This window comes from Artemia franciscana, chromosome 4 (assembly GCF_032884065.1).
Source record: "Artemia franciscana chromosome 4, ASM3288406v1, whole genome shotgun sequence".
In the NCBI taxonomy this organism is placed as follows: domain Eukaryota; kingdom Metazoa; phylum Arthropoda; class Branchiopoda; order Anostraca; family Artemiidae; genus Artemia; species Artemia franciscana.
Window position 1 is genome coordinate 21,512,897 of NC_088866.1, and position 19,354 is coordinate 21,532,250.

The 19,354-nt window shown below is 34.6% G+C and overlaps 1 protein-coding gene across 3 annotated transcripts in view; it reads right to left on the reverse strand.

The window, feature by feature from the left end:
- The window catches only part of LOC136026146 (small ribosomal subunit protein mS34-like), a 21,342-nt gene extending 2,821 nt beyond the window's left edge, over nt 1-18,521 (reverse strand). The window contains exons 1-4 of one of the 3 annotated variants that reach the window (XM_065702447.1): nt 18,434-18,521; nt 6,681-6,762; nt 4,097-4,254; nt 1,430-1,633 (exon numbers count right to left, since the gene is read on the reverse strand). In XM_065702447.1, the coding sequence (XP_065558519.1) occupies nt 1,430-1,633; nt 4,097-4,254; nt 6,681-6,699 (381 nt within the window). In that variant the 5' untranslated portion in view covers nt 6,700-6,762; nt 18,434-18,521. Of the gene's footprint in view, nt 1-1,429; nt 1,634-4,096; nt 4,255-6,680; nt 6,763-18,392 lie in introns of all 3 variants that reach the window. The other 2 variants (XM_065702448.1, XM_065702449.1) reach the window with 2 other exon arrangements.
- Nucleotides 18,522-19,354: the final 833 nt, after the last annotated feature.

Sequence of the window (19,354 nt, forward strand, 5' to 3'; positions counted from 1 at the left end):
TATCTCCCACCTAAGCGATGCTTTCAATTTGATGCTGTGGTATTGATGAATCTTTTTTAGCCTTTTTGAACCTTTTGTTCAGCAAATGGATGGAATATGCATTGCAAAATAGGTTTTCTCTTTTTGTACAGTCCTATGGACTGTATGTCCATGCAGGATTTGGACTCTATGGACATGCAGAATTTTAAATTCTGCATGGAGAGCGATTGAGTGGAGGTCAGGACTAAAATATGTCCAGTGTATTCTCTTGATCCACAGCCTGTAATTATTTTCATTTTCTTTATTAGGCCTTGAATGAATAAATGATGCTTTATTTGCAAACAAACTTTCATAACTTTAAACTACCGAATTTGTCGTTTTTTATCAGGTACATTATAAAAACATACGTGATTTATATAAGTCACTCTTTTCAGTAGCAATTTTTTTCTACTGAAAAACCAATAGCATTGTTGGTACATCGTAAACATTTCAGTAAATTATTTGTTTCGTCAGGTATATCATAAACATATAACATTATAAAAAAAAATTCGTTTTTTGTCAGGTGCATTATAAAAAAAACATATAGTGATGGTTTCGACTGGTCTGTCATTTACAAAGGCTAACAAACTGACACATTGTAAAATAAGGTTCAGGTTCATTTTAATAATAAAATAAGTTACAAAATGTCCAGAGCCCGGCTGAGAAAACAAATTCGTAATGCACGGGATGGAAAAAAAGGTACAATTTTCATTTATTTATGACTTCAACAAACACTGGTACAAAGCTCTTTCCATAATGCTCAGTTCTTGTATTGATAGGATTTAGGACCGGAATTTTTTGTGCTTTGATCAAGGTAAACGGGGCTTTAGTAGGCAATAAGGAGCTAGGAGTAGATATTGAAAGCGTGGGTTAAGACGCAGATTCATCTCGAAGTTAGTGCAAAGAATAACACGTCGGGCTGCCAAAGTTGGGAAACAGAATTCCCTGAGTAAGGAGAAAGTAAGGCACTGTGCCCCGACCATAAAATTCATTCATTCATTTAACCGTTTTATCGGTTAAACCTGAGAAATACTTGTATATACTGCACGAGTTTCTTTGAAAAACATTTACTACTTTGTTGCTCAGTCGAGGGGTTGTAACCCTCTGGGGGGGATCTCCTTTTGAAGGCACTAAGGGATAGGGCGAATCTTAACCTTTTTTGGGACTAACCCATTCCCTCCCCCAGCCCTGCTTCTAATGATTTTGAGATACTGCTAATTATAAAAAGGGGCAGTTAAGTAGCATAAAAACAACTTTTTTAGAGCATTCGCTCCTAATTCCTAGAAGAATTCTTTAATGCACTACTCCATAATGTTCAAGATATGCACATAAATCCTATTATTCAACCAGTCCTTAACATAAATGAATATGGGTGAATGAAAAGCTACACAGTCAAATGACATGAAATTACCTTCAATAGTGGAGGGGGCTCAATTTCAGAAGGTACAACAGTTTCAGGCAGTTCAACAGGTGCAACATTGATGAGCTTGTGCTCTTCATGTTTTGGGACAAGTTTAAAGTCATTTTTATATGTGATTGCAGTTAAATCTTTCAGCTCTGGATTCTTCCTTCCTCGAAACACCTCTTCAACAAGAACTCGCCCATACAGATTTTTCTAAAATAAAAAGGGGACATTATTATTTTCAAAGATAAAAAAAACAAAAGCAGTTTCCCTATATTGGATAAGCGGATATGTGATAAAAAGTATTTGAATCTCTAATTTAGAAGATTGGCCATAGATGGTTCAGGTGAAGTAATGTTGCAAACCTACTTTCATCCCATTGGCGATAAAAATATATACTGCCTGTAAAATCCCTCCACGGCACCATAGGTGCATAAAAGTTCTGCTCATAGGTTCACGAACAGGTTAAAAAAAAATCTGAAGTTTTTTTGGAAGGTCGAGTCCGAAAAAAAAAGTAGTTCACTTTCACAACACTGTTTCCCATGTCAGTTAACAGGCTCTTATTGTTTTATCAATTTACACTCTGGTGAAAGAGGTGAGACCAGATACTGATGGAGATATTAGATTGGTAAGGGCTTAAATATCTAGCTTTAAAGTAAACCATGCTCACTTTTGAGTACTTCTGTCCTAACATCTCTGAAACTCAATATTCTGGAAATCCTTTGTCAAATGGAGATGTTCATCTTGCGTTCCCAGATATGAATTTTACAAATGGGATAAATGATCTTTTTACTTCAAGATATCTAGAAGCAAGTTTGCCAAAGTGTTATTTGTGTTTCTTCTTCTAAGTCTTTTGTATTAAAAGCTTTTTTAATTACACAAATTCTAAAAAAAAACAACTATTTATAAAATAATGATTTACTGTTACCCTCTGTACCTAACAAAGACGCACTAAGAGGAGTATTAGAAAAATAAAACAAAAAGAACAATGACAAAATTACCGACAATTATTGACAACTTCAACTTTTAAGCACTAATTCAGCATGGGTCACATACTACTTCGCAACTTACGACACTAGGAACTTGATAAAAGACAGGTCAATGGAAAATCGCAATTCTATTGCAACTATCATCACATCTACGAGACATTTCATCCTTTTTTTTGACAAATCTCCGAAACACCGTACTGTCGGGAAATGTAGCTATTACAATCAGAGACACTGAGAAAATACTTACAGTGCTCAAAGAACAACCATCGAATTTCCTTTTATCAGACGCGGAGAAAAATTCTTAAAGGGAGCTTTTGCACATGAAGAACCAGAGAATCAAGCAAGCCAAAACCGCAAATTTAAGTGATTGCTGGTTATGATCTCGTTCGAAACATTGAAAAAGGATCCCCCTTATCTGTGGAGCACCCACTAGTACGAAATTTAGACAAGAAGGTGGAAAAGGAGTTGTGCACATAAGAAAACGGCTTCGATTTCGGTAGTCGAAAAGCACCACTAAAAGACGGGGGAAAGTAACATTTTAGTAAGCAGTCATTTTTAAGATCCCTGTTAAAATCACCGATTAAATATTGACTAATTTTTACTGAAACTTGTGACTGGATTTAGGAAGCAGAGCACACGTTGCGGCATATTAACGATAAGAGATCGCATTCCGATTGCTCATAGGCATATACACACACATCAAAACAAATGCACCAAAATCAACTGAAAAATATTCATCAGAAGATTCAGAAAGACGTACAACTTCTTATTCGCTGCAATCACTAGCCCACCGGAAGGACGACTAGATGTCAGTTTGGCAGGTCAAAAAATAACACATGGTCACACGAGAGTTCTAGCTGTGAAACATCATTAGCATTCATGAGGTTATCAACGACGCACACAGTCTCGTAACGACTAAAAAGATTTTCAAGAGTTCCAAGCTAGTCAATATTTCAATAAAAATAAGAAAATGAGTGATTTAAAATGACCACGAGCAAGATAATACACATTGGCAGACGATAATACAGCTATTGCTACAATGATTCCATCCACAATTAGCTCAGTCAACTATCAGAGCTAAATGTGCTTGGTCCTTGTTATTTTGATCACCTGCATGTTTATAAAATTTAACAAGATTCTATAAGTTACATTTTTACAGGTCCTTTACAAAATTTCACATGATATATATTCATAAGAAAAATTCATCGATATGAGAAACCAAAATAGAAAAAAAAATACCTTTCTCTAGATAAGTTTGATTTCCGTTCAGAGCAACAAGGAGTCCAGCCTGCTTAGGCGAAAGTGAACAATTGATTTTGGTCATTTACATTCACTACAGCAATAAACCTATCACTTCGTGCGGTGTCAACTTCTGAGTTTCAGATTCAATTTCACTGGACACCCCCCCCCCCCCATAATATAATATAGCTTATAAAGTCTTTCATAACTTCTAATATTTATAACTTCTGGGGGGAAAGCAAATCTTTACCTCTATCTTCCCATACATCAATAAGTCTAGAATCGATTATTCATTTGAAGCTGTCCAACGCATTTCAACTAAAGCCTGAAAATTTGGCACTTCAGAACACACCCATTGTGGAACAAAAGACCAGACTTAAATGGCACAATAATGGTCATAATAGTCGTTCCATATAATAAGAAGCCTTGGCAAATGAAAAAGTATTACCTCATCCATAAGTGGTTGAGCATGAACAATTCTATAATAGCATGGCTCCTTATAAATTCGTTCGTGCTTGCTTCGAACAACCATCCTTCCTTTACCAAAATCCTTCAAATTTCCAAGTATTTCCCATAGAGTTTTCCCGATAAAACCATTTTTTCTTCCTAAAAAGTAAATAAATTCAAAATTTGATTGTATGTCCAGACAGACTTGTAAAACCATATCTGAATTTGTAAAATAAGTTGCTACAACTGTTCAATATTCACATAAGAATGACGGAATATTTGAAATCAGATTGGCCTGCATTTTACATTCCACAAATCTTTATAAAACAGAAATCTTTATAACACCCTTGAATGACTTACAAAAGAAAATGCCAAATCTTTTTTATATATATTTGTTTAAAGAAAGAAATAGTGGACATAAATGGAATTACAAGACGAAGAAGGCCCTAGAACTTTTTTCAACTTGAAAAATAACGTCAACAACACTGCTGTTCTAGGCTAAGCAATCGTTTGCTTTTTAGGCTGGAAACTATTATCTGAATTTACTGTAAAGAATATAAACACTTTAAAGATCAGAAGTTGATCTGTTCCAAAAATTGCACCTGTTCCAAATTTTACATAACTATTTCATTTCTACTTTAGTAACCATTGCATTTTCTTTTTTTAAGCAAAATTCACAGCACCAGCAAATACACTGGTATGATACTAGTCTTGTAAATTACCGCAATTAGAACAACGAAAATGCTCTATTAAATAATAGGTGCTGCCAACATTAAAGGCAAAAATGCTTCTCTCACAGAAGTTTAAAGACGATATTCAAGGCCTACAACTTCTGCTGGGAGACTCTCCACGGGTGACCACGTGTCAACAGACCAACAGAGATATTTAAAATCTCTAAAAATTCACACCTAAAATTCACAGGCAAAGAGAATCAGTGGAAGCTTAATTTAAGTTCAGGGTAATTTAAGGATTTAGACTACAGACTGAGGATAAAAAACAACTGTATAATGTTTTATTTTTAAACATAATCAGATTCATAGTAAATGTTAACATTTTAAGTTCTGAAAGACATTTTAGTTTAAGTTGCTAGCCCATGCATGACCAAGACCAAATTGGAATCAAAACATGACATATTCCATGAATCAATTTCTTTCTTTCTAAACAAATTACTATAAGTGTTTGTAAGATTTTCTTATGATTTTTCTATGGTGTAAGTCCTTTTTTTTTAATTCTTCATTTTTTTACAAATAAACTTTCTTCCCAAGAAAGATATTGATGCAAGAAAATCATTGGGTACTCAAATTTAGATAAAAAAATTATTTAAATGCACTGTAACCAAAAAGAACGGATATGTGAAAATGGTGGTAAAATGTTTATCAGTAAATATGTCCAAAGTGCTGAAAATATTCACAAATCAGGTAGAATCCCAAAGGGTCTTCCAGTTTCACAAGACTTGGTCAATAACAACAATGCAGAGCAGCTTAACTACAGCTTATGATCTTATAATAGGACCTAATGACGTCCATCGTTGTATGGGTAGGTGGGATTTCTTTTCAAATATGCAGACAATTTTGCAGTTTTGATAAAATGTGTTTTTCAAACTCGAGGAGAAGGGAGGAAACGCATATGGTGAAGGCAATTACCAACTCCCCCACTCCTAAGTTAAAATAACAAAAATGGTCACATATACAGGAATAAATTATGACAATATGACTCTACCTAATGTAGAAACATTAAAACAAAGTAAGGAGTTAATGCTATACTTGAATTTCTATATTTTGCCACATATACATTTATTTTCTTGAGCTAAAAGAACCTTTTGACTTTATGTTTTTCACAAGTCAGTTGTGAAAAATTATTCGACAAATGATCGATACTAAAAACAAGGCTAGAAAGTGCAATTTTAAATAAACATTATGAGTATTCGTGATAATACCGTGTCAGCTTGAGCTACTTCATCAATCCGTTTTTGATGATGTATGCAACTGTAAAGAAAAATTCAAGGTTATTGTCATCTGTTTTTGGTAATAATACCTTCAGTCATTCTTGTATGGCATCAAGCTGGTCCACTAAAAACTGTGGTTGTGAAAAAATAACTTGTCATGTTCTTTGCCTCACTCATGTTTATACATTTGCTTGTTAAGTTGTGCAGCGGTGTTGGATAAGTTCTTCTAGATAAAGAAGTAAAGTAACAAAACTACTTTTCTCTGAAATTTACTAAAGTACATCTTCTAATCTATAAAAAAAATCAAGCAAAAACATACACTTGAGAGAGCAAACAAGAATGAAAAAGTTACTGCATCATTGTTCTAACTTCCTTGGTCCCTGTCTGTCCCTATAAGGGACAACATAAGACAATATAAGGGACAACATGTCCTAACTTCTTTGATCCCTGTCTGTCCCTATAAATCCGTTTATTCAATTTCATTTTGTTGATTCAAATGTGATAAAAATGCGGAAATGTAAACAAAACAATGAAAAAAAAAATTAATGTAAGAAGGTACCCCTATAAAAGGCTAAAAATCTCACAAACAATGGATGTATTGCTGAGTACAATCTAAAAAATTAAGATAAAATGCACTGACCTATATAAACATAAGGCATAGTTCTGACTGAGTTCTTGGTTGATTATTCTAGACGTTATGCCAATTAAAGGGTTCAGAAAACCTGAAACAAAAATAGACATTATCAGACCTTGAAATTCACAGAAAGGAGGGGAAATTCTGAAGGGAAGAATAGAAGGGGAAAAAGCACATTTGTGCCAAGAATTAATAATCACTTAAGACAAGGGCTGAATAACGCAACTCTTCAGAATTGAAGAGTTTAAATAGTGAAAACTATAAGTCATTGCTCTACCTTCAAAACTAAATAGTTCAATGAAGATAGTAAATAAAGTCCCCCACTCCTATAAAGTCTTTGCCAATATTTTACGAAAAAAAAACTTTCTGTGACAGTCAGCAATCAACTAAATCTTTAAAGCAAAACGAAGAGTCTAGAAAAGTGATGAATAAGGAAATTCATAGCAGTAAACAGCACAGAGGTTCACCTAGTTATAATATGGACTAGATATGTGGTTTTTTGTGCTTACATCCCTCACCCTGTCATCAGAGAAATGTCTCTAATCCCCTGACACTAAGCAAAAGGACAGATCTGTATGTAATTACATTGAAGTAAAGTCTACATTTTATGCTTATTCAAATACTTAAGCTATAACAGGATTGGAATTATTCACAGAAATTTGATTTCCATAATAAAATGTGTATTTACCAATGAAATGCTTTTTGTTTGCTTCCTAAAGTTGAATTTTATTACCTTTTGGTTAACCAATTTTTAAAAATGTAAATGAAAACAGAAAAACGCTAGACTGCGCCAAAACAAGAAGGGAGATGAGTGATACACATTTTGTAATGGAAATTACTTTTTTTATGAGTAATTCCAACCTTGATATATTTTGAGTATTTTGAATAAGCATAAAATACAGACTTTATTTCAGTATAGTTGCACACAGTTTTGGCTTTTAGAGTAACCAAAACTCTAGAAAATGGAATAGATACATCAAAAGAATCAGCTTATTATGCTAATTCCAAATATATAAGATTCGCCAAGTTTAGTGTTACCCATCAAAAGTTAAAAGCCTGAGAAAATTTGCATGATATTTGAAATAGAGGAAAAGACCCCCTAAAATTAAGAATCTTAATGAAAATCACGGAATAAGATTCAGTGTACCAGAGAACCCTACAGTAGAAGTTTCAAGCTTATATCTGCCAAAATATGGAATTTTGCTATTTTTGCCAGTAAACATATTATGGATGCGTGTTTATTTATTTTTTCCCCAGGGGTGGTTGTACCGAAATAATGGTCCTAGAAGATTGGAAGAGGGTGCATACGAACGGAAATTAAAAGTTCTAGTTCCCTTTTTTATTGACCTAAAAGATTAGAGGGCAACTGGGCCTCCTCCCATGCCCATTTTTTCCCAAAAATCATCTGACAAAAATTTTGAGACATCCATTTTGTGCAGTATAGTCGAAGGATCAAATAATTATGTATTTAGGTGTAAAATAACCCCCCAGTCTGTGGGGAGAGGCATGTAAGTTATGAACTTTACTCATTGTTTATATATAGTATTAGTTATTGGGAAGTATACAGACATTTGGGGGGGCGGGGGTGCTTGGGATGGATTTATATGGGGGAAATCTTCCTTGGGAAGGGAACTTTCTGGAGGGGGAAATGTTACACTGGGGGGATTTGACAGAATTACCATACAAAATCCTTTTTAATTGTCTTACATTCTCATTGCAATATTTTTCATGTGAGGATCTTCTGGGGGGAATTATCCAGAGGCTTTTACCCGTGTGTTTTGATTTCTGGGAAATAATTTCCACAGAAGGAGTATTTTTGGAGTAATCAAGAAATCGGTTTGATATAAAAGAATTTTTCAGATTGGGTCTTCCAAGAACAATTTTACAGGGATTGGGATTCTCAGCAAGGATGGAACTCTCTGCAGGGAATTTGATGGGGGGTGCACTATATGTTGGATGAAATTTCCACAGAGGAAATTTACATGAGGGGGAAAGGTGTATTTCACAGAAGGTGAGACAAATTTACCGGTATATTTTGAAAAACGAGTAGAAATTATTCTATATATGAAGGGTTGCCCCCTCCTCCTCAATACCTTACTCTTTACGCTAAAGTTTGACTGTTTGTCTTAATTTCTTAAGACCGTTTACCAAAACACGGGGACCGTTTAATTAGAATAGAAAGCTTTTTTTAAAAGTGCTAACAGCTTAAGCATAAAGAGCAAGGCATTGAGGAGGGGGCAACCCTTCAAATACAAAATAAATCTGCCAAAATTAACATGCAAATTTGTTTTAATTTTTCATGTATGGTGAGCCAAATTCGAACCTCCATTAACTGAAAAACGTTCAGAAATTAAATAAAAAACAGGTTTTTTTTAACTGAAAGCAAGGAGCAACATTAAGACTTGAAACAAACAGAAATTATTCCTTATATGAAAGGGACTGTCCCTCCTCAACGCCTCGCTCTTTACGCTAAAGTTTTTATTGTTTTAAAAAGAAGAGTTATGACAAAGAGCCAAACTTTAGCGTAAAGAGTGAGGCGTAGAGGAGGGGACAGCCTCTTTCATATACGAAATAATGTCAGTTCGCTCTAAGTTTTAACAAAGATTAAACTGCCTTTCCACTACACAAACAACAACAAGCAAAACAATGAGAAATAAACATAAGACTGTAAAATTTTGTATCCTTAAATGAATACTTCGCCTTTATACCCAAGGTCTGTCCTCAGCCAAGCATATACAAAATATGACTTAGAATAAAAATATTAGAATATTTAGATTAATCTTATTTAGATTAAAATATTTAGATTAATCTTAAGAGGAAAAATACCTCAAACCCAATATGATGCCAAGCACTTATAATGCAAGACTGGCACAAAACTGGCAATGCACCTGGTACTGAAAACCTGCCTACTTCTTTGAAGGTGGTTTTCAAGGAGTGGTAGCCAGAATACTGAAACTTGAACCTATCATAAAGCCTGGGGACCAAGACTGTTACTAAAAAGTAGCTATTTAAATTTAATTATTTCAATGTTATGATCAATGAGCCAAAGAAGTTAATTTCTATGTACATGACCACTAAGATTTGACTGTGAAGAATTTGATCCCTCCAAACAAAGCTCTTTGTTTGAGATACTGATAATATTTTGGCACAGTACTGTTTTGCTACTGCATAAAGCTGTTGAGGTAGGAGAATAGAACCTTCATAAACAGATCAACAGACAAAATTAGTGTTTGGTAGGACAGTTCAAGCGTTTTACTCTAGCCAATTACTACCAACAGAGTGGTGGAGGAATTCTATCCTCAAATGGTCTCAAAGACCTCCCTCGGAAAATTGGGAAATAGTATCCAAGAACTTGACATTTCGTTATTGTGGCTCATCTATCTCCCTGAAAAAAGATCTTAGCCCCCTAATTCACAAAGGCCTGCACCAGCGTGCACAGAAAACTCTATCTTTTTCCTTTAAGGCTTAAGGTCAACTAAGGATTAGGCAATAAAAACAAGAATGTCAATGGTTCTAAATTAAAATGTCTGCACCAATAGATATTCCCACTGTTGAAATGATTACTTCAATGCTATCTAAATAATTCACCACTGTTGATATCTATAAGAGACTGAAAAACCTTGATACAAATAAAGAAGCTGGTCCCATAATCTTTACCTAAGAACTTAAAGAAACTGTCATGTATACTGTAAACGCAGTCATCTAGATGTTTGACATTTTATATTGGACAAAAATAACTCAATATTGGAACCACACAAGCATCAAATGCAACTGAGATTGCTACTTATCCCTTTAAAAAGGTCCATCAACCGAAATGTTGATTTGACACCCGCAAGGGCTCTGGAGGATCTTTATCTTTTTTATATATATCAATTCAATCTTTAAGAAGGGAAACAAGGATTGTGATAAAAATTACAAACCAATTAATTTAATTTCAGGGATTAGCAAAGTCATAGAGGGTAATGCCAGTGATAATTTGGTGACCCATTTAGCAAACAACAAACTGCTTATTGATGGACAGCATGGTTCTTGTAAAGGCTGAATAGTTGTAACATATCTGTTACAGTTACATAACATTGGAACTAAACTTTTGACGACCAGTGGACATTCTCCTACTTGATCAGGCAAAAGCATTACCTGAATTACCTTAATTTGCACTTTGGAGTGAAATAAGGTCCAATTTTGGATCTTATCAGGATACAGTATCAGGTTATGTATGGTGTGGTTCTACAGTATCAAGCAATTTAACCAGAAAGGTGTCAGAGGGCATGATATATAACAATCCTACCTAGTTAACTCCCTCCCCTGTTCTCAGTGGCTGTCCCACAAAGAATTATTCTAGGACAAACCATGTTCAGCATATACACAAATGATCAGACACTAAATCTAGACAACCCACTTGCCATGTATGCTGTTAACTTTTTGGTGTTGTTGAAACTGGAGAAGGGGTCTTTAGTCTCCAATCAACATGGACCATCAATTGAGCCATGAAAGCTAAAAGAATTTTTTTTTTTATCTCGGGAACAAAAGCCCTCAGGCAAACAGCTTGAATCATTTACTGAGGAAAAAACCTTGGACTAGTTATTATAAAAAGAACCCAGGTAGCTTTACTGTCAGTTTAGAATAGTTTTAGCCCCCCCCCAAATACAAAAGTGGATGATGTGGCCCTAAAAAGTATCCAAAGAAGAGCAACAAAACTTTTCCTTGGCCTTCATGAAAATCTGTACACAGGATGATCTTTTGAAGTATAAACATTACAAAAATATGCTCACTTCTTCAGCTCATTTAGCAAAAAAGCTGTATTTTTTGCGTTGAATTAATGAGCGTAAGGGGAATTTGCGCAAGGTTTCGACTGTAATTAATGAAGCTCTTTCACGCAATAAACTCAAACAATCTTCCCCATGTCTTTATAGGAAAGCTGATGGATCGGTTGTGGACAAAAAATCCTTAGCGATGCCCTCAATTGGTATTTCACCACACTTCCTTCAGTTCTCATTCCACCCCTGAGTAGAGTAAGTTGTTTTTCCCTTGACAGAGAAGTTTTTTTCCTTTCCCCATATAGTGCTACTGAGATTTCTAGTATTATTTCTGAACTTCCAAGCAGTCATTCAGTTGATAGTTTTGGTTTGAGTAATAATGTCCTTAAAAAAAATTAGTCAGTTTGTTTCTTACCCATCTCACACATAAATAACCTCTCTCTTTCTTCTGGTGTTTTTCCTCATTCATTTAAAGTTGCTACTGTTGTACCTTTGCATAAAAAAGGTGATTCATGTCCAATTTCAAACTACAGACCTATTTCTCTTCTTCCTGTCATCTCTAAGGTTGTTAAAAAAGTAGTGTATTGTTGACTCTCTTCGTTTGTATTTAGTACTAATTTGGCTGCTGGAAATTCTCTCATAACAAACCATCAGTATGGTTTTTGTCCCTCATTCTCTACCTTGCATGCACTTTCTGATGCAACAGAGTTTGTGCGTGTTAATCTGGGCAAGGGCTTGTGTGTTTTGGATCTATTTCTTGACTTTTCAAAGACCTTTGATATGGTTGACCACAATGTTCTTCTGTCTAAACTATCTCTATTTGGAGTGCATGGAGTCCCACTATAATGGTTTAGGTCCTACCTCTCAGAGAGATCTCAGTATGTTCTGGTTAACCATACTTCTTCCTTTACTTTGCCTGTTTTGAAAGGTGTCCCACAAGGCTCTGTGCTTGGACCACTTCTGTTTCTAATTTACATTAATGATCTTGTTGATGGTCTTCATCCCCATGTTCACCTGGTTCTTTTTGCTGATGACAGTAACTTTTTCATTGCTGCAGTGAACCTGCCATCTGCCACTTCTATGGCTCAAGGTCTTCTTGATAAAGTAAAAGATTGGTGCTGGTCAAATGGTATGGCTCTTAACAGCCAAAAGAGTGCCATTGCCAACTTCAGGACCCCTTACCGTATGAAAGACATACAGGAACTAATCACCCTGACTTGTGGGAACAATATTATACCACAAGCTACTATGGTGAAATTTCTTGGTGTGTATCTTGACTGTTTTCTTTCTTTTAAACCACATATAACTCACACCCATTCCTTAATCCTCCACCAGTCTTCAATGTTGTACCAGGTTAACTCATTTCTTCCTCCTGATATTATGGTTTCTCTTTATTATGCTTGTATTTATCCTTACCTTTCTTATTGCTGCTCTGTCTGGGGTAATACTAATAAATCTCTTCTCTGCTCACTCCAAAGAGCCACAAATAGGGCAGTGAAGGCTACTTTTCTTCTCCCTTGGCTTTACTCTTCCCCTGATCTTTATAATGATACTGGAATAGCTCTGCTGGATCATATTATAGGTAAAAGTACTTTTTATCTAGTGCATTCTGCTTTTCTAGGTACTCTCCCACTGCCCCTGCAGCAATTTTTCTCACGGACAGGCTCAGGTAGGTACTCTTCTTCTTTACGTAGTTCTTCTTGACGATTTATTTTACCAAAACGATCTTCTACAGCAGCCCAGAGGTCTCCTGTATATCAATCAATTCTATTGTGGAACTCCATCTCTTCGGATTTCCCTCTATTTCTTTCTGCAAAGGCATGATTTTGTCAGATCTTTCCTATTTAGTAATTTCTCTCTCTCTCTCTCTCTCTCTCTCCTTTGTTTTTATTTTTCCTGTTTCCTCTTTTCCTATTGTTTCTCTTTTTTTTAATTCTTCCTTAACTCATAACTCTCTCTCTCTCTCTTATTCTTTTTAAAATTGTTTTGGGGAATCTTCTTAACTTTTAAAGTCCTTGTTTATTCAGTTTTTTTTTCTACATGCTAGTGTTTATTCTTCCTCATCCTCATTTAACATGTATTGTTTGATTTAGGCCATTATTTATGGTTGTTTTAGTGCTCTATTATTGTGTCATATGGCCCATAACAAGCAAAGCTTCTTGGGCCAAATAACTTTTTTATGTTTTGTAATGGTGTTTTTAGTATTAATAAAATGATTGATTGATGATTCAAAACACATTCAAAGATTAGGTCAGTGGAAGCTGAAGTCAAACCCAAAGGTATGCCTGGATATTTGATTGATTCACAAACAAAAAGATAAATGTATCATTCAATGCACCTTTACAGTCTGATTTCAAATATACTAATTACTACCTTTGCAAATATGCCCCAGCCCCCTATTTTGGTCTTATTTGGCCTTCTATTCTTGGCTGGTATTATTTTCATAACCATGCTCTGTTGGTGATATGGGGACAGATATAAGGAAGTCTATACCATATACAGAGTTTTGAAGATTATATTTCTGTTTGCGTAATTATTTGTGCTTATTTTTCATCAGCAATTGATTTATAAGGCTAAAAGATGTCAATCCGAAAAGAACACAAAATCATTGAAGTTTTGTAAATAGCCTAGGGCTATACCTGGCCCCATTAGAGGGGATTGGGCTACATTTGTAAGGGTAGAAATTAGTGTTTCCAGAGTCTGTTACAAAAATCCATCTATATGCTTATTCATCTTTTAATAAAAATAAAGTTTTTTCCCAATACTTGGCTAGGTAGAATGTGAACACACCACTCAATGTGACTTTTTATGGTGTTTTAAATACAGTAGTTGGTTCCTTAACAAATTTAGTTTTAAGCCCTTAAAAGGAATCTTTAAGTAACATCCTATGACTTATTATTTACAAGTAGAAAATAGTCCCCAACAATTCTGAAATCTACTTTAAGATCACTGTACAAGTACTTATTTTCATCATTCATTTATGTGCATTACTTAACTTAGCCCCCCCCCCATTATGGATGAACATGCAGCCCACTATAAATATTCACACTATTTTTAGAATAGCATGACTTTTCTTCCAACTAATTTATCAGCATTTGACCTAAAATAATAAAGAAGAGAAGGGATGTGCCATTCTAAGAAAAATAGCATGAATACTCATAATGGCCTTGATGTTCATTCATCAAGGAGGGAGAGAGGGGGTGTTGGGGGTATAGTGAAGCTACTGAAGCAAGCTTTTTACAACTGTATGAAAGTAGTTTTCAGAAGCAGTAGAAGCAGTTGTCAGTATTTTTCTAATAAAAAACAAGGTATTACATCCCAGGCCCCTTTAAGGAATCAGAATAAAATTCATTGAAGAAGAAATTAGTATATTTGGAAAAAGCACAAAAAGATGCATTCAGTTGTGTGTTCACCTTCTACCTAGCTAAGTAATGGAAAACAGCCTTAATTTCAGCTAGTGAATTATCAAATTATCTAGAAGTTCACCCAACAAACTGAAGCTGATGCATCACCTCCATCAAGACTATCAACAGCAAGTTCTTACTGCCATGTTTTACTGGTAATGCATAATGGCAGAACTGTGTTATTTGTCTTTTTTTTTTTTAAGTCTACTTAACTTAGCCTGCAGAACATAGGACTTGGAAAGATGGTTCCCAGTTGGATTTTAAGGCAAGTTTGAATTTTTAGGACCTTATTTTCTTAGAAACTTCCAAACCAATAAGGTTGAAAACAACAATAAATGCTCTTGTTCGGTCTAGAGATTCAAACCACCTTTCAATTCTCTTATTTGGCCTGGAGATTGGTTTTTTGTATGTTAATCACTAATTGTATGGAATATATCCAGTAGTTAAGGGGACTTTGTCTATCTTGGAAAGCAGTTGAATATAATTCTCCAGATTGAACCCAGAGCCTCAATGATTCCCAGGGAGGGTATTTTGAAATACCAACCTCTTCCCTCCCTAAAAGACCAATTGAAACCTCAAGAAGTTGATCTACTGCTGAAATGAGGTGCAAAGGATATGTTCTGAGACTTGTACATTTGATCAATTCTAATTGACAAGGCTTTAAAGATTTGCAAATTTATTAATTAAATTTAGGGGAAAAGCCTTGATCTTAGAGTCCAGCTGAAGCAGCAGCAACTGTATTTTCAAAGCCATAGCCAATGAAAAAGAAAATGAAAAACCAAAATTAAGGCTAAGCATTATGGTCAAAATATAGATAGCTTATCCACATCAACCAGTTATCCATGGAATCTTCTAAGTGCTAGAAATAAGCATAGGGTAGGGATAGTAGCTTGAAAAAACCTTCCCAGATTATGCCCTGAATTCATTCCTGAAAGTTTCATTCACATGACTCAACTACTTTCCAATATAGCAACAAGTCCTTAAAATGGAATTTTACCAAATTTTCTTAATAAGTGTGTTATTATATTGATTATTTGAACCATATACAACACTAGGAATTTTAAATGTGCTGATAGTTAACAGTAGAGTCTATTTGTAGGCATATTCTTTAAGCTTGAGCCTAAGCTTGGATATGCTGCTCAATCTTAGGCATGGTATCTTAAAGTGGTAAATTTAAAGGTGATTCTATTTCTTATACACAAGGTGAACATGGCACTGGATGCCATTTTTAAGCTTTTTCCAATTACAATAATCATTTCAACTGAAAATCAAATCTAAAGCCATTAAATGGACCTTAAGGAGAGACCTACTTCCAAAAAAATTAGAGGTGATTCTATTTAGAGGGCCTTTTTTATGTTTTTTCTAATTAGAATAATCATTTCAACTAAAAATCAAATCAAAATCCATTCAGTGACCCCTAGATAGACCCCTAATTCCAAAAATTATATTGAAATCATTAAGACAGAGTGGTTGTATGTTGACCAATAGGGGGGAGGGTGACACTATTATGGACTGTTGAAAAGGAGCATAAAATACAGAAACTATTGGTACTACTTTTATTGTCACTACTCTCACATCATATGCACTGATCACTCTCACCAAGTAGTTACAGGAATTGAGTTTTATATTTAATGGCTTTAAATTATATTTGCAAGTGAAATGATTATCACACATTTTGGAAGAGCATAAAAAAGGGATCAAGTTATATGTCCTCCTTGTCCTTAAAAGCATCCAAGATTAGGAACCTACTTTCCTTGTGTACAAAAGATACATCTCAATCAAAATATTTGTCCAGGATTTGGCATTATTCAAGTTCTGTGGGTACCCTATTACCTCAACCTTTTTCTTATTTCATAGTACTTCAGAATGCTAGGAGGAGCAAACCAAATTAGACCAGGATAGGTACTGATTTAGAATTAGAGTGTAGGTCACCCTAAATGTATCATTTGCTTCTTACTGGTATGAAATTATCATAAACTGTAACTTGCATGACAAACTTATAGTAAAATAACTTTTTCTGCCATGTGCATACACTGGCAAAGAACTCAAAGATTTTCAGCTATATGTCATGCGCTTAAGGGCTATGTGTCAATTTTCCAATGAGTAAAGTTTATGTTCTCAATGTCTATCTAGTATTCTTTCAAAAACTTTCAACAAGGGGTACTGTTTCATCATATCCTAGGATATGATTGAGCTGTTCCTTTTCTAATTTTTGAGGAGTGCCTCTGATTGATGAATAAGTTGGCATTGAAAAATATATCTTAAATCTTGTCTTATCAAGTCTATGTTTGGCATCAAGTCTTTTTTTTTTTAATCCCACTTGGGTGTTACCAGGCTTGATGGTAAGTAAATCACTAAATTCTCAAAGGGATGACTAATCTATATTACTTTACACTTAATTGCATTAAAATTCAATCCTGGACAAAAGCATGGATGTCTTGCTGGAGAATCTCTACATCTTCCTGCATCACAATTGGTCTGTGAAGTTTGGTGTCATGTGCAAATAGCATAAGAGGATTTATGACATCATTACTAATATTATCAATGTCAAGACTAGGCTACTCTGCTTGTCACTAACTGACAGAAGACTGAGATTTCTCAGAAAGTACTTTTTATCTCCTTTTCTTTATGCAACATAGCATCTAGGCAAGATACATTTTGGAAAGCTACAGGTTTGTAGTATCTTTATTAAAATGTTATGTGGTGCTTGGTTAAATGCCTTTTCTACATCAAATAGAATGAGAACTATCTATGCTTTTATCTAGTCATATTATGCTTCTATAAGCTGGTTTGCACAGTTGCTTCTTGAAAGGAATCTCAACTGTACAGAGCTGATTAGCTTTTCTTCAGCTATATGCTCCTTGATTTTGTTGTGTGCCAATCTCTCTATAACACTCTTGGAAGACAATAGAGAGTCAGCTTGGAGGATGATCCAGCTTGTCATACCCAACCATCTTACACACTCAATCAGAAATAGCTGTTGTGTAGTGGTGCCAACTCTAAATTGCTGGAGAAATCATTCTTGAACCACACCTACATGTGATGACTGTTACAAAGTATGCTTAAATTGCATCTCTCAAGCACTCTCTAGTCCTGATGGTTTGATGCTTGACCTTAACACAATGACCAAATCTATTGCCATCATCAACTACAGAGCATGACAGTTCTTACAACTAATTTGCTCTAAAGTGCAAATTAAGGTAGTAAGATTGTTAACTTAGGCTGCAATGCTAAATGTTTAACAATTTGATGTGATATTTTTATTAGCCTTTATGAGTATTGATACTAACTTAGCATTCCTCCATGAAGTGGGCACTCTTCCTTCTAGCCTATTATACTGTGTTGAATAAATGGGTAAATTGCTCTGCTATTTCTTCTGCCCCTATTTTAATCCACCTAGCTTCTATTCTATCAGGTATGGGATATTTATTTATTTTTAATTCTTTGGATTTTCCAAAAATATGAATTTACTACACTTGCATGTGAGACCTCATGACTGATCTCTTACTAAAATATCGGATATATTAATCAGAAAAGTTCAGTGTTACAATTTTTACCTTCAAAACCCAACAAATAAGTAAAATATTTACTGAATGACCTCAATTGTAGACCTAGGAACCCGGAAGCATGTGGGGTTTTTGAAAATGTCGGGTTTTGTACGCTATATAAACGAAATTAGCCTGGTGCTAAAAAAAAGTAACATTGAAAGCATAAACGTAAAAATTATTCACAAGAGAATGTACGAAATGCGTTCCAAGTTCTTCTAAAAATTTATTTGTCTGATGAATATTCTGCTAGAAAATGCATTGATAAAGGAAAGAGTTATAAATTATTTAACGACAATTATTTTTGCGATCCGCTAGATAGCTTTCTTCTGGGGGTGCCAAGAAAGATTTTGCCCTCAGAACCTCCATCCTTAAAAAGAGCCTTACTGGAAAACTTTAATAAAAAAAATATATAAAATTCTTCTATTAAAAAATATTCTCCTTTGTAAGATTGCAAGGGGGCAAAGCAGAAAAGAGGGGAGATCAACAGTATTTGAAGTAGAAGAAAGATTAGATTAGAGGCATAATATATTCAGTTTTCAGATTACTTTTAATTTTTCAGTATTATTTTTCCTAATTTAATCAAATTTTCTAGCTCAATTTGCGACATAAAATTACTGTTAGGCTGATCAAAATAATGGTCAGCCTTTTTGAAAAGATTCAAGCATTTGAAAATTGTCTTTATCATGACTTTAGTCCATGACCCTTCCCAAGGTCACAAATGCCGATGACACCCATCCCTTATTGTCCCATAGTGGTTGCTACAATCCAATGAAATAGAGATTTCAAATAAGATGTTGCTAGAAACATTTAAGAAGTCATTGAGGGGTTATATGCTCTTTTTCGGAAATATACATAAATTTCTTTTTCCAACTTAGAAAATTAAAATATTGTTAAACTAACAAAACGAAGTATTCAATAATTTTGAAAAGATAAAATTAATCTCAAAATTATGTCCAACATGCCAATAACTC